Source organism: Anomalospiza imberbis, chromosome 1 (assembly GCF_031753505.1).
Source record: "Anomalospiza imberbis isolate Cuckoo-Finch-1a 21T00152 chromosome 1, ASM3175350v1, whole genome shotgun sequence".
Classification (NCBI taxonomy): Eukaryota; Metazoa; Chordata; class Aves; order Passeriformes; family Viduidae; genus Anomalospiza; species Anomalospiza imberbis.
This window is the reverse complement of record NC_089681.1, coordinates 16316878-16339789: the sequence shown is the minus strand read 5'-3', so window position 1 is coordinate 16339789 and position 22912 is coordinate 16316878. Positions and strand designations below refer to the sequence as shown.

Genomic DNA, 22912 nt, shown 5'->3' with positions numbered 1-22912 from the left:
TCTTGGACCCCATTTCCCTGTGGTGCTTTTTATCATGGGATTCTTCCAAGAACATCCCTGAAGCTGGTAACATCAGCTCTCCTAAAGTCCATGGTTGTAGTCTTACTTGCTCTTCCTTTCCTGATACATAGCTCCAAATTTTGATGGTCGCTGCAGCCAAGGCTGCCCCCAACCTTCACATCTCCAGAAAGGAGATGCTGTTAATGAGGTTGAGCAGATCACCATTCCCTGTGGGATTCTCTACTACCTGTGACAGGAAATTGTAATCAATGTTTTCAAAGGAACTCCATAGACTATTTGTGCTTTGCTGTGATGCTTCTCCAACAGATGGCATGGCAGATAAAGTCCCTCACAAGAACCAGAGCCTATGACTTGGAGGCTGCTTCAAGCTGCCTGGAGAAAGCCTCATCTTCCTCTTTCACCTGAGCAGGTAGCCTGTAGTAAGCACCCACAGACGGGTCACCTTTATTAATCCACTCTTAGATCTGAGCCCATAAACCCTCAACTCCCTCGTCATCCACCCCAAGGCAGATGTCAGTACATTTCAAGTGTTGTCTCATATAGAGAGCAACTACACCATGTAGTTGACCAAAAAAATAAATACAATTTAGCTTTTTTATAATTAAGGTACTTTTATCACTTCTAATAAATCTAAGAAACTAACAATATTTTAATGAATACCAAAACATACAGGTGAAAATTTTTGTGCATTCAAACAATGTTCAGTTAGAAAGACAATATGAAATAAAGCAATCATTAAATATGTCTGCTGATTTTTCAATAAAATCCTATGGAGACAAGTAAAGGAATAAGAACCTATTTGAGGAATAACTCTTTTCTTTTTGAATAAAATTTGGCCCAAAAATATATAACTCTAAAAATGGAATAACTCTAAAAATGGAAATTATTTATAGTTTAACAAATAAAAATTAAAACATTTAGTAGGGTGTCCTGTATATATGCTTGTGACACTACAAAACACTGTTGTTTTCAATGAAATTCCCCATTTTGAAGCATCAGTCCATAATAATCATAATGCTGAAGCACAAGTATGACCTCTTCCTCATCTCTTTATTTAAAGTGAAGGCAATATAAGAGGAATGATCTAAAATAAAAATTAAAAAAAAAAACTCCTCAAATTTATTTGTTCTGAAGTAGAAGAGGCAGATGAGAATGATATTTACACACAGCTGGTCTACAGACATCTGTGATCTTATGTCTGCTGATTTCTAAGTGTGCCTCAAATTTAATTTTTTTCTGAAATGTAAAAACAAACAAGCAAATAAACAACCCTTAAATTAATATTGAACAAAATATACTTTTGTTTTCTTTTTAGGGTTTTTCTTGCTTGTGTCAGAATCCTCTGTGTTAGATGTAATGACCATTGGTAGGAAACAATAAGACATTTATCAAAGGAAATCTTTAAGGATGAGTGTTTAATCAGAGTCTCCATGTCAAAGAGTGAGAAAGAGATAAGAAGCTCATTAGTCTTTAATCATCTTTAGCAACCTTTTGCAGAATTCTGTGTTGGATAATTGTATTAGGCAAAATTAGGAGAGATTCATTTGAATGGAATCACAAGGGTCCATTTTATATGTAAAGTTAGATGTTTCTAATATAAAACATTGACTCACAGAAGAAATTCTTGGAAATAATTTGTTCTTTTTCTTTTATTGGACATGGTCCAAAAATACCTTTTCAGCAATTTATGCATTAAGGCTTTAAGCCATAATGTTAAGACTTAAATCAAGAATCTGCCACATTCTTAGGTTATGTTTCAGTAATTTGTAACCACCACTATTAAAATATGTACCTTTTTTTTTTTTTTAATTTTTGTTCATCAAACGTTTACCCATTAAATTCCTCACTGCTATTCATTAAAGAATTATCTTCTCAAGAAAAATGCTTTTCTTCTGCATGAGTTTCTGCAGTGAATCAAGCCTTTGCCTTAATCTTCTTTCACGTACATGGAAAAGTTTGTCCTTCGGTCTCTAGACAAAATGACAGTTTTGAAACCTAACAGAACTTGTTTCCTCTTTTTCTGAATTCTTTCAAATTTTTAAACTTTATTTTGCCTCAAGAAATGACACTGTGCAGATAGTGACCTCTCTAATTGTGAGTTAAAAAAACCTGGATTTCATATTCTCATGTAGTAGTCTTCTTTTTACAAACTAGTAATGTCTAACCACAGGGCTATTTTGGGAGTTTATCATACAAGTTCAAATTTACACAGTATATTTTTATCTTCCCTTGGAACAAAACCAAAATATTTCCAAAGATGTCCTGAAAAATGCTGTATCAAAAAGAAAAATGTGTAACTCATTCAAGAATACAATTTTTATGCCATTCATTTCAAAATTGGCAGATTGAAAATTTGAGCAATGGAGTCCATTAGGCTTTGATTTGACAAATATAATAGGCTTTGATATATTTGACAAATATAACTCTTTTGCAAGCAAACATATTCTCATCATATCTTTTGCATTCTCACCTCCAGAAACAAAATTTGGATATATGCCTTGATTTTATATCTTCTTCATTATTAGCTAGCATTTTTTTGGGAAGTAGGAGTAGAAGATGCAGAAGTTATAAATATTTTTACTGAAAAATAGTATTATTAAAAATAAGTTTGTAATTTTTTCAAGACCATCAATAAGCATATTAAATAGTTCTAATCCAGGAACTGGAAATGAAAGTACTGTATTTCCAGTGACACACTCTTCTCATACATAATCAATTATTTGCACTGCTGGTTAACCATGTTTTAACCAATCTGTACTTATTAGAAGGGTAATTTCAGCAGGAATTGTTTGTAGACTCTGCAATATTTCATCAATATATTAGACAAGTATATAAGTTGCATTTTGTAAAATTAACCTGTGAATCTAGAAACTGATCCCAAGGTTACCTGACATATTGTCTTTGGTTGCGTATAGTAGTGATAGTGCCTTCATTTTATCAGCATAACCTTCTTTTGCTGCTCTGCAAACATTATTTATCTTTAACAATATTTCCCTCAGAAAATAAGATTTATCTGTAATACAGGTTCCCTACCACTACTATATTTCCAATTAGAGCAAGGGAAAAGGATTTGACCTACAATACTTGTTAGAATATAAGGAATATCCTATATAGAAATCTTAAGATAATCAAGCCTGACTGACAATGAGGTAAGACCCTGTAACTCAATTGTTTTGGCAGTTTCATATTTCTGTCTACTCAATAGCCATTGCTACGAAACAAAAAGTCAGTTCTTAGGAAGCACTAATAGATCCCAAATCTACATTCCCATAGTTGCAAGTATGTTGTACACAGACATTTATATTCTACTTATTACTAGGTTTCTAGTTCTTATTACATAACATATATTTTTAAATAAATGATAACTATAATTTTAGTAGAATATTGACCTAAAATTTAGTAGATATATATGCTGAGATACATCATATATATATGAGCAAGAGATCAAAATATTCAAAAGAAGGGTTATTTAATCGTAGTTTAAAACTTAATTATTAATATAGAGATGTAAATTTGTTAATACTAATGTATATATTCAAGAACATTAGGATTTCTCTTACCTCTACAGATAGGAACAGGGAAGTCCCACGATGCTGTATTGACAGAGCTGGCTATGCAAGTAAGCTGTGGGTGTCCATCCAAAATATATCCAGTTACACAGCTGTATCGGATTTTGTCACCAACATCAAATCTTTGACCATACAAGATACCCTTTGGTGGAACTCCTGGATTGCCACAGGAACTACTCTGTAATTCTGGAAAAGATACGTATTTATGACTTAAAATGTTTTTATACTTAAAATGTTGTTCTAATTAAATGTTTTATTTTGCTTAAGAGTATAGAACACAGGGTGTCTTTGGACAGAGAGTGTTTTCATGGATATTATACAAATCTCAACACTGAAAATCCATTGCTGACTTAGTCTATTTAACATTTGCTTAAGTACCCACATATCCAAAGGCAGATGAAAATAAGCATGAGGCTTTACTTAAGCTCCAGCTATCAATATATTAATGTAATTTTAAATTAAATTGATACAAAAGAATGATTTATTTTGTATCAATTACATATGAATATCATACAAATACATAAAATTACATACGAACAGGAAACAAAGCATCTTGATATATTTCTGACTTTCAAGTTATACAAATGAAAAAAAAAAACCAAACAAAATTGTAATACAAACATGAAAGAACATCAGATTCAAATTGAACAAAATTTGGAAGAAAAAATTAAATTAATCAAGACAAGAGGAAATTGTAACAAGCATAAGCCTGAGCATGATCAGGAAGCTATTTAATGATTTAACAGATTTTAGATAATGAGAAAAATGGATGAGATAAGGTGGGTAACTGATTTCTGAGCAAAGAATTAGTTAACCTAATCATGTGAAATACCACAGGTCTGATAACTTCTATAATGCAGAGCTTTAAAGCACTGAGAATCCAAAATTACTCATGGCTGCTCTTAGTCTGATCTCTGAGATGAATTAGAGTTCAGTTTCAGTAGCTGGTACTCTTTTGACTGTGTACCCTTTTGACTGGTGTTTCACCGTCATAAATAGCTTGATTACAACATTTTCAGTCATTTACTACCAATTTCCTTTAGTTAATGGACATTAAAACATAGATATTTTTGCAAGTGTGAACAAAAGATGTTTCATAATCTCATCCTGACCTCTTCAAAGCTCAAGTATACTTACCAGCCTAATGCTAATGGGGAAGAGGGAAATCAGGTAAACCTGTATTTGGATTCATATAAAATTCCCCTAATCTAAAAAGGAAAATGATGGAACAAGAAGGGGTTATGTATGTATTGTTTTGATTTCTTTTCCTGAATTCCGTGTGACTAAAACATTCTTCAGTAGCCCTGATTTGCTCAGTAGTATGTGCACAACATATTTAAATATCTAAGCTGTTATAAGTTTCAATTTAATAAAAAATATATAAATGCTTATTAAAACAATCAGTATGTCTCCCAAAATTCATTACATTCTCAAACTTCAATGCCCAGAACTATCAAGAACTAGGAAATTCTACTAGATTTGTGATACCAGCCATGAAAAAATAGTATGTAACAGTTATTAAAAGGCAGAATCCACTATATTCATAAATACATTTTATACTACATGTCCATACATATATAAACACTATATGTAAAATATATGCTAACAATGAGTTTATTTGCAAGATTTTATTTACCAATCATGTTCTGATGTGAATATGTTAAATAAAATATGCACATTAGTTGCTGCTCTCATTGCTGCTATTTCCTGCTTTCTCTTATGTAATAAACTGTGGATTTTGATTTGACTTTTATTACCTTGCCCCATGAAACAACACAGAAGTAAGAAAGTAGCCTATCTCACCTTGGTCACTTGAAAGCTCACCTAAAGAACTGATATTGGTATCACTCTTTTACTGAAATGTTCTGTACTGAAACATTCCACTACCCACCAATCTGTTTGCAATCTCTACAAAGAAGGCAACACTACAGCATCTCCTGCAGATTTGTGCAAAATAATTTCTTTTACATCCTCTAACAGCTTTCAAGGCTACTCAATTTGTTATTTGGCATCTTGGTTATGATAGGAATCATATTATATTAACTTGAAAACTCTGCCTATAGACAGTGTTTTCATTTTCAACTTCTCCCAGAAGATGAAGTCTTTCAGAAGCCTGTATCTCTTAGGGCTTTATAAAAAGGTCACAGAAAGATTCCTTGTCCTTTGAAATAAAAAATATAAAGATTAGCAATGTCACTACCTAAAATTGCTTCCTTTACTTTTACTGCTGTCTCACCAAGAATTACCCACAGAAGACAATTTATTCTTGTGAAATTACATTATATTTTAAAGAACTAATTAAAAATCACCCTTCTTCTAAAATAAAACTAATTTTACGGTTGCAATACTATTCGACTCATCTAAAAGGAATTCTTGGCATTTTTCATTAACTTTTTAACTTTATGAAAAAGTGGCCTGGGAGTATGCAACTACTTCTAACCCTTCAAGCCACTTTGTTCCTGATTCTAGATAAGAAAGTAAAAAAAATAAATTGTACACTTTTAAGTATATTAATTTATTCTGTGAATATTTTCGTTTTGAACATCTACAAGTGCCTTATTCAGGGATGAGAGGGAGATAATTTACCAAGTAACTGCATTTGTCTTCTTTGATAGGTAGTATCTATTTTCAAACAGAATGCAACACTGTACTACAAACTCCCTGACATTTAAAGCTACAGATTGTTACCCTTAGATTGTCATCTGTCAGGGAACACAGGAATTGCCAAATTAAATTGTAATTTTTATTCAGCTCTGCACATATTCTTGTCTTCAGTGACATTTTGATAATCACTAATGATAGGAAGGGTAGAAAATATTTCCTTTTAAATTTGCTGTCTTGTAGTTTGGTTGAACTTCTCCTTGTTCATGTAGTCTGAAAATAAGCATATTTGAATTTTTTTACACCTTCTCACTTTTTTTCATTTTTGTGCATTATTTCTCATCTCCTTTTCAAAGCACGCTGCCCCAATTGTTTCAATCTCTCTCCAAGAAGGAATTTTCTTTGTCCTAGATTTAATTTTGTAAACAAGGTATATATGAAGATATTTGTCCTCTTATTTTTAACATAATGTTAGAACATGAAGCTTGCAATATCCTTCAATGCTGTTCAATAAGTTTCTATAGAATTAGTTCTTATTAACATCACTATAAATTCTGTTAAAAAATTATGGGTAAAATATATCTGGGAGAGTTTTGCTTAGCAGGAGTGGACCCACTCCTTTAAAGACTTTAATGAGAAGAAATTCAGCTCCTTATAGATGCTAATTAACAAGATATTCAAATTAAATAACATTAAATAAAATTTATTTCTGACTTTTTTTTTTTTTTCAAAAAACAAGGCTAGAAGAAATTTAGAATATTTTTGTCAACATTCATCTAGGAGGAAACAAATCAAAACTAGATATGGAAATTTCAAATTTACTTGCTTTTTATTCAGATTTTAAGTCAGGAGTGTTTGGGGTTTTTTCTGTTATGACATTTATGAAATCAAGACCAACATTATCCTTCCTAAAATGTTTACCCATGAAATTTATAATTATTGTCTAAATATACAAAATGAGTATTTTCTCATATCCCAGCAATGAAGACATTTGTCATAGCACTGCATTATATTAAGCTTAGTTATGAATACTAATCTCGTTCACATACTATTTTATTATAACATTTGGAATATAAATAATTTTTCTGTTTTAAAGGGTTGATCCATATATTTTCATTGGTTTTGTTGCAGCTATTGCAAATCACTATGATGATGAATTAAATACTCCTGGTATCCCTACGCTCCCGGTCTGAGATCTTCCCCTATGGGAGTGATACCAGTCCTAGACTGTTCACTTGTGTCTGCTACCCCAAACTGCAATTCCTCTGCCATGCAAACATGAGTATGAATATATTATTCTAGGGGCCACTCCAGCTGTCATTAGAGACAGGACATGGTGTACTAGAAACACTAGAATATGTCTGTACATTGATATCCCTTGGAAATATGTACTTTGGCTTACAGACAAGCAAGAACACTTTGGTATTGAAGACTCAAGGCTGATTCCACAAGTGCTGCATGTAGTATGTGTGTGGCTATAGGGAGAGCTATACATTCTAAAGGTCCCAAATACTAGGACAGGCGATGTCTTAGTAAAAATAACAAGTAGCCTGAAATTACCTTGTCCAAAATTTCATCTATATTGGATCTTATAATAGTTTATTTTAGTTGTCCATTGTTTTCTAAAGGTTTTATAAACTAAAAAAGTAACTTAGATACATAGCTTCTAACTCATAATATTTTGCTTATTTTGCTTACTTTCTATTCTGTCCTCATTCACATTGCTCTGAATATATGAGTAAGCATGGTCTAGATTCAAATCTAATAGGATCTAGAAGAATTAACTGATGAGTATAGGAATACTGTTGTCTTTCTACACACATATTGAAATATACATATACATGCATGTTTCACTTGAGATTACAGAACGAACGAAAACACAAGAAAAATTTGGAGTAGCCAATATAAGTGCAGTGAAGGAAAAAAATGAAAAACTTAATAACGAAATGTCAATTTAACTGCACAAAAATGTAAGATTCAGAGAATAAAGACACATTATAAATGAATGCTTTGAAAAATCTATCATAAACAGCACAGATATATTAAAATAGTTATTGAATTTTAAAAATTCCCTCCCCCAAAATCCAGGTCTTTCCTTTGTAGAAGTCCAACAGCAAAAATGGTTATCCCTTGATTCCAACAAATCTGTTACCTTAAGATGTAAGCAAAGAATGAACAGTCACTATTCGGAAATTCACTTTTGTTTACAACAATGACAGAAACTGTTTGTCTAACAATCTAAACTTCTCTGAAGTTCTTTTAATTTCTGCATTTTTTTGTGGATCGGTCAAAAGAGACTGTCTTATTCTGGTGTCTAACTATAAATAGTCAAGCAAAAGAAAGTGCGAGGAGTTTTGGGTTGGTTTTTTTTTCCCCAAAGGAAAAAAACATTTTTTCTTTTCCTGTTCTAATTGCTCTTTCTTGATTAATATATCTGCAATAGTAACCTCACTGAGGGTCTCTACTGTTCACTAAAGATAATACAGCTAATTACATTGCAGTTTCTTACCTATTCTTTAATGAATGACATAATTTTGGTTTTTTGTTCCCTTTGAGATTATTTTCATGTCAAAAAAATGACAGAGGACCCTGTCTTGAGGGAATTTTCAATGTAGATTTTTAATACTGAATTTGATTTTGTTTCTAAGTACATTGAAACAATTGCTGGATTTGTCTTCCTTGCCAGTAAGACAAGAATGTTTCTATTTATAGCATAAAGTCATATGCTATTTTAATAGGGACAAAATTGTTTAAGCATTAAGTTAGAACTGCATTAACATAATTCTTCTACAAGCAAGGGAACAGCGAGAAGAAGCACAGAAAAAAAAACCCTCCAGGATATGTGAGGGAAGCAAGGGATAATTACAATAGTGTAGTCACATTAATACAGTGAGCATGAAAAATGTCCAGGGTTTGCAATGTATTCCCTTCACATGCAATACAGTGTTCAGGATATCTGCTTAAATCAGCTGCAGATGCAGAACAGCACTACAGCTGAAGGACTGTGCCAAAAAAATAATGGCAGTCACTAATTTAACCACAGGGCAGCATAACCTGGGCCCAAGTGAAAGCAAAAGAAAGATGACTACATTCTTCAGTAGATATGGTTAAATCTGATGCTTCCCCATCAGACACACTTCTGAAGTGCTACCTGAAGGGAATGACAAGCAGGCAAGTACCAGGTAGCTAGCAAAGCTATACACTTCACAGCACCAGCCACGCTTACTTGCCTTTACCAAATTCCACTTTTATAGTGAAATAGAGCTCTAGCTGCAATAAATTCCTGCACAGCTGCTGAGGGCACCAATTAAATCCTGAGTATGGCTGGAAAGTAGATGCACATAGTGCATGGACTGAGGAAGACCATTGGAAACTACATGAGGTTTTGGCCTGGATGTAGAGTATCAATGCAAGTAGCACAGAGATTGCTGCATCCACTCTGTTATGAAGCTATTCAACCAAATCAGTATAACTTGAGTCCTGAGATACTGAATCTGCCACATGTGATGGTTGTTCAGCTTCTCAGGTGGATGAAGTCCAGACAGATGCACCCTGCCTGCCATGCAAAGGCTGTGTAGATATGGCTATGTATGTGCCTAATACGGATTGTTCTATTTAGACTGCAGTGTTTTCTGAGTACTTTTTTTAATATGGCTGTATTCTGGAGGCAGCTGGGAAGACGCTGTTGAAATTACCAAAAAAAGATAATTTCAGAACCCAGGACAATCTAAAGTAAAAATAATCCTAAAATTTATACTTTATTGATAATCCTTCTGCAATATATATTTCTTAGTAAGTCTTTTATAATTATAAAAGAATTTAATTTTCAATTTCTGAAATATAATGGCAACAACTATCTCATTGCATTACCTCTTTTCATTCCAACTTAGCCTAAATGCTTCATCTGATTTTACCTTGTGTTAGGTAATACAAATGTTGCATTGTTGATCACTGGCTGTTCTTACCTGGACAGTAACCAAAATAATTTACAAAAACAAAAAATGTAAAAAGCTAACTAATTCAGAAAAAAAAACAGTTTAGTCACTGAAGGAGGATGTCATGGCACAAACAAGTTATGTGTTATTATATAGGCAGCATTTCCACATAAATTTTACAAACAATAATAGATAAATATGTCAAATAAATGTAATGAATTTTATATATTTGATGTACTAGCATATTTAGTTTCCTACTGAAATTAGGGTTCCATTTTTTGTTCCAAGGTGTAACAAAAATACTAGGAAGATGCATCATTTTTACATTCAAGATTATAGAAATTCTGAAATCAGAGAACAGGATAAAATGGCACATTTAATGTAAAAGTACTGGGACTTCTAAAGAAAAAAAAGAAGAAATAGAAGTTTCAGTGAGCACTGATAGACATTTCTATTTAATGTATTGACTCTTCATCTGTAATGATAATCTGAAAGATTTATGGTTTAAATTATTGTAAATTAGAGACTGACTAACCTTAAAAAGAATGTAACTTCTCTTTGACCTTCCTGTTGGCCAAGCTCATCTGAACTGACCAATGTGTAGCCTGAGGATACAACCACATGGCTAATCAATCATGCTTCATGTCTGACTTATTAGTCAAGGTTTCCCTGCTACAGGCCTTCTTTACAAACTGTGTCCTAACATGAAGGCAGAACTCATGGTATGTTGAACTTTTCAATTTTTTTTTTTTTTTTTTTTAATTAAAAAAAAAAAAGAGAGAGAGAGAAAGTTATTTCTATTACTGTGACTCACTCAGAGTTTAAACGTGGAATTTAAAGCATAAGATGTGGATATGGGATGTCATAGACATGTTGTTGGACGGTGGCATGAAAGGACACAAAGAAAACCAGTTTTCTCCTGAAGGGAACTTTGACACATGAGAACTGGGCACTAGGTGGCATCTGAAACATTCACAGCTAGTGTATGATCTGGTAGAGTAACAAGCACTTCCTTTTGTATATATCTCAGAGGTAAGAATATTTCAATTTCTCATATAGATTTCATATGCTTTGTATGTATCTGTGGTTGTTTATGTGTAGAATTACTATTAGGAGACACTGTAGTGCCTTATTAGAAGTCCAAACTTTGGGGCAATTGGATCACTTCATTGACTGCCTGCTTCTTTTACTCAAATGCCATGTTGTCTCTTACAGTGAAATTTCAGTCTGGTTTCCACCATTGCTTTTGGTATGAAAAACCTGTAACATTGTTTACAGGAGACATGTCAACAAGTTTAGACCTACATTCCTGCGTTTATGTTCTAAATGCTTCTGGTTTAGAAGAAGAAGGAAAAGAATAAAATTTGAGAAAAGAAAGATGGCTTTAGCTCTGTAATTTAATTTTAATTTAGAAAGTCTTATAGTTTAGAATTTTCCTTTAGAAGATTAAATCATTGTTCTCTCCAAAATATGTATCAGAGTTGTTTTTGCAGCACACCATTTCTTAATAGAATTAAGAAATTTACTTTATTTGATGGCGAAGGGTCATAATCAGCTTTCTGGGATGTCATGAGGACATTGCCCAACTCTTCAGAGGTCTTTTATATATTCTATATTGCATCTCAGTTGGTGGGTTGAGAATTTTGCTCAGTAGGTAGGATACATGGTGGTTGAGCAGTGCCCTCGTTGAGCCAAAACTGGACAAATTTTCTGAATGTTCTTTTTTTTTACAACAAATCTTTTTTTTTAGAAGACACAAACTCTTTATCCTTGTATGTCTCAAGGTCTCAGAACATCAACTGAAATTTAAAACCCTTACTCCAAGCTTCCATTTAAAGTATTTTTGTGAATGCTCCATGGTGCACCAGCATATCTTTCAGGCTATATATGGCCATCATACAGTTAATTCAGGTAGACATATTTTATTAAATTATATATCTGTCATTAATATTTATTCATACTCTGAATAAAGCAAATTCGTGGTAATGTAGAAAAATTGTGAGCTAAATGTTTTTATTTCTAAAATACAACATCTTACTCTTTACGAAAATATTTTTTATCAAAATACTGAAATAAAATCTCCACTCTAGATTAGGATGGAAATGTAATCTTGCTTGCTTACATCAGACTGTATCAAAGATCATGCATTCAGAATATGGCTGAAAACAGTGTTGATACATTAAGCAAGAGAAAATTTATGGTTAAAACTGTGGAACTAATAGTAGTAAAGCTCCTTTATTTTGATCATTTTTTAAGTGCTTATAATACAACTCAAAAATACATCCAAAACCTTGCATAATAAAGTGCTATTCTCATTTTTCTAGCACAATCATACATTCAAGGTCTAAAGCAGAAGGCTACCTAATGAACTCCTATTTACTAGACAAGGTCTCTCTGGCTAATGCTCATCTCAGGTGTAATATGATTGTTTCATTAAAAATGTCCAGATGAGAGAACATTTAAAAATACTAGATCAGGGGTATTTGCATTATTCTGCTTTTAATGGTACTTGCCCTGATAATTTTACAGGACTAAAATGCATTATGGCTTATTGACTCCATTTCATAATAGAACATTACTGATCTTGTCCAATTTACATGATGATTACTTAACCAAGAAAGACAGTGTGATCAAATTAATGGATAGCAATGTGAATAAACATCTGCCACAGGCCACTCATCAAGACCAACCACAAAACCTTTGAATAACTTATATTCCATAAAAATGTTGTTTTATGAATCAGTGCTGAGATGTGCACCCACAATATTTTACCTTCCAAAAGTCATCTTTTCCCATGGGAGAAAAGGTACATTATACTGCAAACAGAAAAAATTTTAATCTGCTTTTTCCTGCCTATTCCAAATTTCCTTTTCACTTTCAGTAAGAATATTCAGATGTCCTTCACTTGAGAAGCAATCAACTCTAATTGTTATTTTATTTCAGCATTATGCTATAATTTTCCTCTTGCAGGAATTAACATTAGTATCACAGAATCAGAGAGTGATTTGGCTGGACCTTAAAGATCGAGTTCCAACACCCCTAACACGGGGAGGGACATCTTCCAGTAGACCAGGTTGCTCAAAACCCCATCCAACCCGGCCTTGAGCTCTGCCAAGACTGGGTCATCCATTACTTCTCTGGGTAACCTGTTCCAGTGTCTCACCACCCTCACAGTAAAGAATTTCTTCCTCGTGTTGGTGTTCAGCATTCTATTATCACCTTCGTTGCATGGGCTTCGGGAACAGTTCTTAGAGAACATCTCTCGAGTCTCAAAATTTGTGTGCTTTGCCTTATGCTGAAGGCAAGTTCTCAAGTTCCCTGGAACACTTGGAAAAACATTTTCAGAATTCTGAAGCATGGGAGAGTGAAAGTAGTGTATTCTTTGATGAAACATGATTTTGTTATGCAGAAATTATTTCAAATGTCTGAAGAAAGAAAGAACTTTCAAGCTGATTGATGTACCAACATTCTTCCATAAGCAAGTATCACTTAGCATAGTGGGCACTGATTTCTATAAGCTCTCTTTCGTGGATCTTGAGGAAAAGTGGTTAATCAAGATTTTTTTCTCTTTTTAATTGTGAAAAGGTAAATAACATATCAATGTGAACGATTAAGGACACTATTGATTCTGGGCTATGGACTATTACGGGTATAGATTTTTTTCCCCAGACATTTTAATATCAAAAGTGTTATCTGCAGTTTCTACAAATCTGAGTCTTGTAGGATCAGAGATCAACAACTTGCTTTGCTTTTCCTGCTTTAAAATAGCTGGTTTTATACACAAGTAGTAAAAGGTATTTAATCTACTTTTATAGATGTAATCATGGAGAGCAACAGCTGAGTAATTCATGTAACATAAATATGTAAACTTTCTTTCCTCAAAGTCTCCTTTTGTAACTAATATAAGCTAGAATTAACATAGACAGCCTTCATATTGGTAGCCAGAATAAAAACTGCTTTTATTCCTACCCCTTCATGTTACCTTCTGTAGGTCATTCCTCTCTTGAGTAATTTGTTACTAGATTGAGTAGAAGTGGTCATAATTTGAGAGGAGAGAAAGAATTATCATTAAAATAACTCAAGATTTGAATTAACTTCACATTAAACATCTGTGTAGTTCACCATTTCTCTGGCTATCTCTACATGACAGGTTAACACTGAAACAGCTGTGACAGTCATGCCTCTGAACTTACTGGTATTTCAGTATTGAAAAATGGCTTGAACAACACCCTGTCAGCTTCTACTTTTAAATACTTTCAATACTTTCTGATTTTATTGAGAAAAAGAAAAATGTTCTAGGAAAAGCCTGCTGCAGTACTGCACAAATCTCTGTTTGACAGAGCTTATGAAGTGTTCGTTGTGGTGCTAACTCACTGAAAGATCATATATCTTACAGAGATCTTTGCAAAACTTCTTTAAAGAGTGACAGATTGGTGTGTTAGAAGAGCTAAACAGCGTCAAAGAAATATATGTTATACAAGTAGGCTGTTAACACAGTGTGAAATGGTAGGGAATACGCAGAAATCTATCCTCTGATCTATATCTGACATGCTCAGTCACGTGATACAGAGTTCTACATTAATGTGTAAGGAGCAAAAAATTGCCAAAGTCAATTGACAGTTAAATACCCCCTATTTTCAGTTAATTTTCTATTTTTTTTTTTTTGGACACAGAGTTCCAAACTGATGAACATTTCAGGTTTTTCCTCTTATTTCCCCTGCAAAGTAAAGGTGAACAAGAAAAATGCAGAGAAAAATGCAATTTAATTTTTTTCTCAACAAGTTTAAAAAGACGGGTTTTCATTCAGGGAAAATCTTTCTTTAGACACATTTGTAGCAATTGAAGCACTTTTGCTATTAACATTTACTTGGTTATCAGATGTTATCTGAATTAATGTATTGGCCAAATGTAAACAGAAGGCTATAAGGAAAATTAAAAATAATTTAAAAAAAAATAAAGTTGAGTCAGGTGCAAGGAAATTTACAGATGTCCAGACTTCTTATTTGTGTCTCAGCACCCTGAATGCTCAGTCCAACATTCTGCTGTAATATGTTTTGCTGTAATAAGATTGCTATTTGGGGATAACATCTGGAAGTCCTGAAAAACAATTATTCTTTATAAATTAATTCAATATTTACTAAAAGACATATGACACTACATAGACAGGACCACAGTGGTGATGTGATTTCTGGAGTATCTACCTTATTTCAAGGAAAATCAAACATGGCTTCATTATAACATATTTTCTTCCCTCTACATATTTTTTATATTAAGAAAATTGAGTTATTAACTCTTATTATAAAAGATCTGTATGCATATATAAGGTGAAACTTTTGATTATACTTTTGTGTCTCTCTTTTTTTCTCCAAGTAGTTTATTCCATTTTAAATCTCTCACTTATTTAATGCAATGCTCTACCTTCTCTTACATTAGCAGCTTTTGCAAAAAGATACTGGGAATATGCTGAGACATAAGAAAAAACGTATAATCTCAACTGCAATGCGTCTGCATATTTCTGCTTTCCTATGTTATATTTACAAGGGGATTTAAGTATAAAGTCTACAGTTATGGTAGAGTTGACTAGTAGTCAACAGTGCTATTTTAAAAAGGTAACAATACCTAAATTAATCAAATTTACAAACTGGAGATAAATTTTAGATTGGCATGTCAAATTTGTATTGTGATCCAACTTCATTCACAGTTTTAAGGAGCGGTTTTTAATAAAGTTGAGAAAGCTTCACTGGTAATTCTGGTGCATTACTCTGTAACATCAAAAATTAGATTGAGAGTAAAGAATAAAAATTATTATTTGTTTAAAATTTTTCATTTGCTTTTGTGAAATAAAAGATATTTGGAAACAAAGTGGTTTAATAAAATCAGAAATTACAAACATTCCTTAGCAGCTGTTTCATTGCATTGCTACAGTGCTGATATAAGTAATTTTTCAACAAAATTACAATTTATGGAACTATTTAGCTATTAAAATTGTTAATTTATTTAGTTGTGTTTGAACAAAAGCTTAAATATGTGATTAGATATCAAGCTGCCGATGAATGAGGACTTACTGTACTTGGTGATGAAAATTATTGTGGCTGAATAAAGGAATAAAACTCTTTTATTATTGTCTATAGTTCTATGCATATGTATACTGAGTTTGTATTTAGAAACTTATTTAAATCGTAGAGATGATAGAAAATTTCTCAGACATAGTTTGTTCCTGAAAATAGATGGGTCAAGTGTACTTTTGGTTATGCAAAGCAAAACTAGTATAATATCTTTCCTTGGAAAAGTACATTCATCTCTCTGCACTGCTTTCTACTTCAATGTTTACTGAGTTCACTCTGCTACTGATGGTATAAAAGGAAAACAATCCCCAGAACACCTCAAGAGTTTGACTGCAACATCAAATATTCTTGCTTGCTCTTCCAAAATGAGTGCTCTTTTCAGCATTTCAGTCCTTTGGCTCATAGCCAAAACTCAAGTTCCAAGTATTATCAGTGTCCAGAAATGCTAGTTATTGTTTATAACTACAACTGTTTTGAATTTGTCCATGTCAGAGCATCACACAGCAATGAAGTGTCCTTTTTCACCACAGTATTGTAATAAAGGGTAATTTTTTTACAAGGGTTTAGAAACAGATGTCAAGGCAACCTCAAATGCATCTCAGTCCACGTATTGAATTCAAGAAATCAAAATACATCACATCAGTTCCTGGTGAAATCCTTTCCTGAATGCCATCCATTTATGATCAATAATGGATCCATTCTATATATTTTAGTCCTAACTAATCCCAGATCAATTTAAATGACCTATTGATAATTACATAATCTTAACTGGACAATGCAATTAATAACTTTTTCAAATTTATACACAGTAAAATTCTTTAATTCAGGGGATCCTCATTGCTTCCAGTTTAAGAAATAGTATTTTCATTTAAATATCTCCCTACCCTTAACAAGTATGTACCTAGTATGTGGAATATATAAGACATGCTTCACAGCACAAGCTTTCCTTTTGAACATTAACCATCTAGAATTTTCTTCTGAAAATATAACCTCTGTAAGAAGAATAAGAAAAACCCCACTAGTTTGTGAAGTAAATCCATATATCTATATGCTCATATCAGCTCTTTCTGATATTATTCTTTTTGGTTATCTGTTTTCTGTATCAACTCCACACTAGCCCCAGGTCATTTTAGAGGATTTTAAATCATATGAGTCAAGTTTTCAAGATATACAGTAGAAAATGGTGGCATAATTACCAGAATGTCTAGAAGGCTCATATAGTGGATTTTTTCCTAAAATACTTTTCTTATTTTAGTTGCTCAAGAATGATGCTGCTTATTTAATGACTAATTAAGATCTGTAATGCTAATCATACTATAAGTAGATAACAGACATTACCCACATGCTTTTGAAACTCTGCTATAAAATCCAATGATTTTATAGCTGAAAACCAAAATTACTGGAAGAAAACTGAAATTTTTATTCAGTTATAAATGTTAGATGTTAGGCACGAATTTCATCATTTTCTAAGAAAAAAAAATATATGAAAGGACAAATTATTTTTAAGATATGCAAAGCACAAAGAGGTTGTGATTGCTTGGGAAAAAAAAATCTGTCAAATGTAGCCTATTATTTCATTCCTTCTCATTATGCTGATCATATTCCAGTTTTTGTAAGAGAGAGCAAGGAGTTTCTTCAGTTGCATCCTCCTTCAATCCAAATGTACCTCCTAACATTTAGAACAGGCGTAGGCCTTGCAGTGTCTCATGGGTCCTTGGTGTCAGCAGCAGAATCCTTGGGATCAGAGGAGAGGAAGGCCCCTCATCTCACTCCCAGTGTTTGGTCTAACTGAGCTTGAGGAATCAGTGAGGAGCCTTAACATTAAAGTGCAGAAATTTTACCCCAAAGGTTTTGAACAGATATAGTCCTTTCTGGTAAGTGGCCTTTCCAGAACCACAGTCCCTGAGAGGTTGCCCAGACAGTCCCACTGAACTTGGCCTCTGCAGTTTTTCTGTGTGATAGCCATAATTAGACAAGGTAATAACATCCACAAAGTTTACCTTATTAAAGTTTCAAGATCTTCTTAAATGTAGAAAACTTACAAAGTATTTCAAGTTTTTCAGACAGGAAGAAAATACTTCCTCCCAGAAATTAAATTTTGGAAAATGGGAAAAATTCACTTTAAACATAAAGTTTAACATTATAAACAACAGAAAATATGACACCCTTTTATTAAATACATCTACATAATGGTAAGTAATCCACTCTGCAATATTTCAAAGGAAAGCTATTTCTGAAGCAAAATGTTACATATAGAAACTATAAATAACCTGGACACAATTTAAAGAAGATTCACTTTTAAAGTCAGTTCTAAAGGAGCATTACATGAAGTTTTGTTGTAAACATGTCACACCATGGCAAGTAGATTCACTTAATCATTTAAACATATCATATGCATGAAACATATTCAGATAAGAGCTGTATTATTAAAGAACTTTATCATTGTATGTTTCAGGCATTTATATATTATTACCTCAAACTTTTTCTTTGCCTTAAATACTTCTTATCTGTCCTTGACTATTTCTTAAAGAGATTACTATTTTGATTGAAGTCACACTATTTTGAGATGGTTTTAATTTGAATAATGTTTACCTGGTGAAATTAATTAGCTTTTACTTTGCTAAAGGTGCTTTGGTATTTGTATTAATAGTACATTTTCCTAAAATTCAGAGATACTTTTTCCTCAGTTCAGAGTTAGCTTGGGGTTTAGTCTGTTTATTTTTTTACTTCCAACAGTCTTGCTTTCAGAAATCTTTCCTGGTAAAAACCTACAACCTTGTTATTCTGGAAATGTAATTCAATTTCTCTTTTGAAAACACATGATAGCATATGGTTATGCTGTTGATACTGTTTTGGATTAAGTAATTACATAAATGTTTTTTTATGAAGCTGATAAATCCCATTTTTCCTCACTTGTCTGTTTCCAAAATGTCATTACTCAGGGTAATATCTTGAGATCCGAGATAAAACATCCTATTTAAAATGAAGAACATAATCAGGGCATTGTGTCTTGGATTTGAAAATATCTTTCATTTCAAAATAGTTCAGCAGAATGAATTACTCATACTATAATTGGCTGGGATAAAGGATTTAATATTGGTATTTGCATGAAGGTATCATGACATTTTTGAAGGTTTCCTTGGAATCTGTATTCTACCTCTATTTTTCTGATTATACCACTAATTTAGCAATCCCATAATTTAGTGCTATCTCTAAGGAAAAAATTGCAGCTGAATAGAACTATTGCAAATAGGTCTTTGAGCAGCAATCTAGAGAATATAGAGATTTTGCATATAAATTGAGACATACAAAGGCTTGCTGTAGCTCTCTCATTATCATCAGGCCATGCTGTTCATTGCAACTTGCTACCCATCCTGCTGCCACAGACATGAAGCTTCTACAGGTGACAGCAAGAGATTTTGAGGGCATAAAATGTTGTTTTTTTGTTTTGTTTTTTTTTTTTTTTTTTTTTTAACGTAGGGACTATTTCAATTACAAAATGCACATACTTCCATGTCCCCAGCATAGTAAATAGGATCAAAACAGAAGAGGGTCTGTTACAGGAGCAGCAGAACTGAAAATTTCTTTATCACTATAACCTTCATGTCTGTCTTCCTCTATTTTTTCTTTGATGTTAATTAACACTGGGCCTTGTTTTAAATGATCAACTAATTCTACTACACAGACAGGTGGTAAAATACTCTCACAGGCAGGAAAGTGGAAGTCAGGGTCCAGTTTCCGTGAATGTAGGAGTGAAAGGAGTGACAATATACTCTTTATCACAAGAAGCAGAGGATGTTGCTTATATTTGCTTATATTTATTATAAGTTGCTTATATTTGTTGGTATTCTGTGATGTTTTCATGATAAAATATATCTTTGGAAGTGGAGCCATGGTGTCCTAATGTGCAAACTTCCTTTTTTTTTTTTATTTTTTTTTTTTTTTTATTTTCTGCAATGCCAGAGGTTTGCAATATTAGTGATCATGCAGATCTTTATATATTTCAGGATTTTGATTGCTATATGCTTCATATTATTCATATTAATCATAATGTTGAACAGCAAAGCAAAGATCTCATCAATGCTGCCATAAATTTGAAATTATGCAGATGTATTGATTTCAAACTGGGGCAATTGCCCCAAGGCATAGGTTAAATTAATATCAACAGCATCACTAACTTGTAAAGTATTTTGCATTTATATCAATTTCAAATTAAACCAGATTTAGCCTGATATATTTTACAGACTAAAAGAAGCTAGTAGCTTAATATAATATTCAGTTATTTCTCTACAGTTAGAATATAATTTGCCCTCATCCCATTCATTTACCTCTTTATGTTTTTTAGTTCATTTCTTTTTATATGTCTGCCAGAACAGTCATCTCATGAATGACTTGAGAAATCAGAGTTTAAGGTTAGAAGTGACATGTCATGAACATCCTAAAACTTGGAGTTTCTAAACCTCAGATCAACAGATTTCGATGTATTTTAAGATGCCATCTGGTAGCTTTATACATAACAACACAAATTTTGAAATTTAAGCCCTTATTTATTAAACAATTATGGTTATCTTAACATAATTCATTTACTAGTAGTGGTGATTTGCGTGAAATGAAAATTGCTAAGCAGCATTCAATTGATTTGTGATACTATGCCAGCAATTGTTTGTTCTCTTCTGTTTGATGTATAACATGTGAAACTTTACAGACAAAGCAAAGTTTCCTAATGACCTACAAGCATATTAATTAACTTCAATCATCAATCAGGAAGCAAAACTACCATACACCTAAACATTTTTTTTGTTTTTTTTTTTTTCTTTTTTAACATGACTCTGCTTTTTAGCTGGACATGTATCTGCTCCCATTTTCCAGCATAAAGATGCAGCTTTCCTAGCTTCTTAAGGACTGTTTCTAAATCATGAAAGTAATTAATAAAAGCCCTCCATCTGAAGATAAATAACAATTTATTTCATCTCCAAGAATATGTGCCTTGGAATGATTGTTTTTTCCAATGCTACCAAACCATGATAAAAGTGACTATCCTTTTCTTTTGCCATAATTTAGAAATCCCTAACTAATAATTTTTGAAATGGTTTTGAGAATAAATCCAATGATTGTTGAAATTCTCTGTTGCTTTATCTAGATTTTAAACATCCATCTTCCAAGGCAAAAAATCTAAAAAGCTGCATTCCATGTCTTATTTCCATGTCTTACACAATAAAAAAGTTAATACCAAGGAAAGACAGTTCCCAGATATGGGTATTTGCCATGGGAATATACAGAATTTGTTAGCTGGTAAAGCCATGCAAAGCAAATGATTTTTATACGTTTGTCAAGTGGGAGATTGGGGCTACATATATGTTAGTAAAGAAATGGGTCAACAACCATTCTCTACCCCTGAAAGCCATAGTGAAAATCCTTATGTTCTAGTATTTTCCTAAACTATGACAGACTCATCCACACATGAAGTCCCCTCCATCATGCCTTTGAATTGTATCAGGGCACTAATTTACAGAAATGGAAAAAAATGTTAGGGAATAAATATTGTTACAGTTAAATAGCAGAGATGATCACCTACTAGGGTTGATCTAGACCAACCCTATAGAAATTTAGTTTACCACTGTGTATACAACTGCAGTGATTCAGTCAGTGCTGCATAAATGTCTTTCCATCTGCTCTAATCAGGTTCCTTGTTAATTAAAACCGTGGAACTATTCTTACAAAGCTCAAGCTGAGATCATTGTTTTATCTTTAACTTTGATGCAGTTGCAAGTGGCAGATGTGATTGGATGAAGAAAATGCATTCCCTGAGCAAGACTCTATGTAGGAGGCTCTGGGAATCACTGTTAATAGCAGTGTTAAGCAGAAGGAAGGCCCCTATAGCAAAAATTTGAAATTAAATTTCCAGAACAATGGAAATTTTGAGGGACAAGCACTCCATATGGAGGGAAGACATACTTGTATTTATTTGTGTTGACACCATTTGGATGGGAAATAAAATCTGTGTGGCAGCAAGACTGCTGCTGGGGCTGATGAAAGATGCTGGGGGAGGACTTTGCCTTCCTAATGTAGATGAGTACAGAGACTGGATAAATTGCATTCTTGAAGCACACCTCTTTTTCCTCCAACTTAAAAAAAAAAACATACAGTGCCTAGATTATATGTACACCATAGATGTCTTAAATTAGGAGACATGGTATTTATCTCTTTCATTAGACTCTAATAAGACCATTTCGGTTTCTACACAACTTTACAGACAATTGAAATAGAAAAAGTATGGAGTTGGGCATTTTCTTCCTAAGATTAAGAAAACATAAAATTTTCTGACTTAGTACTTGTTTTGGGTTTTTGGGTTTTTTGTTTATTTGTTTATTTGTTTTTTTGTTTTGTATTTTTTGGGTGTTTGTTTGTTTGCTTGTTTTTATTTGAATTAAAAAATTACTCTTTCCCAACTATTTATTGAACATATAAATTCCGGATGCTTTGCTAAATTTTAATTTTCTAAATTACATCAACATTTATATCCAGATCCTCCATTTAAAAAAAAATTACAAAAAGACATTACCAAGAAAGATTTCTACCACTCAAAACTATAAAACTAATTTTTTTTTTAATCTTATACCCACTGACATATAAATTCAGAACTTTAAATGCCTAAGACTATCCAGAATGCTTCCAGAACCAGTTTTATCAGACCAAGAAATAAAAACAACACTCCTGTTAC

The 22912-nt window shown here is 32.7% G+C and overlaps 1 protein-coding gene across 3 annotated transcripts in view; it reads right to left on the bottom strand.

Moving 5' to 3' along the window:
- Window positions 1-22912, bottom strand: part of CSMD3 (CUB and Sushi multiple domains 3) — a 586072-nt gene that overhangs the window by 431097 nt on the left and 132063 nt on the right. For all 3 annotated transcript variants that reach the window (XM_068182735.1, XM_068182715.1, XM_068182726.1), the window contains exon 4: window positions 3582-3776. In XM_068182735.1, the coding sequence (XP_068038836.1) occupies window positions 3582-3776 (195 nt within the window). The remainder of the gene's footprint in view (window positions 1-3581; window positions 3777-22912) is intronic.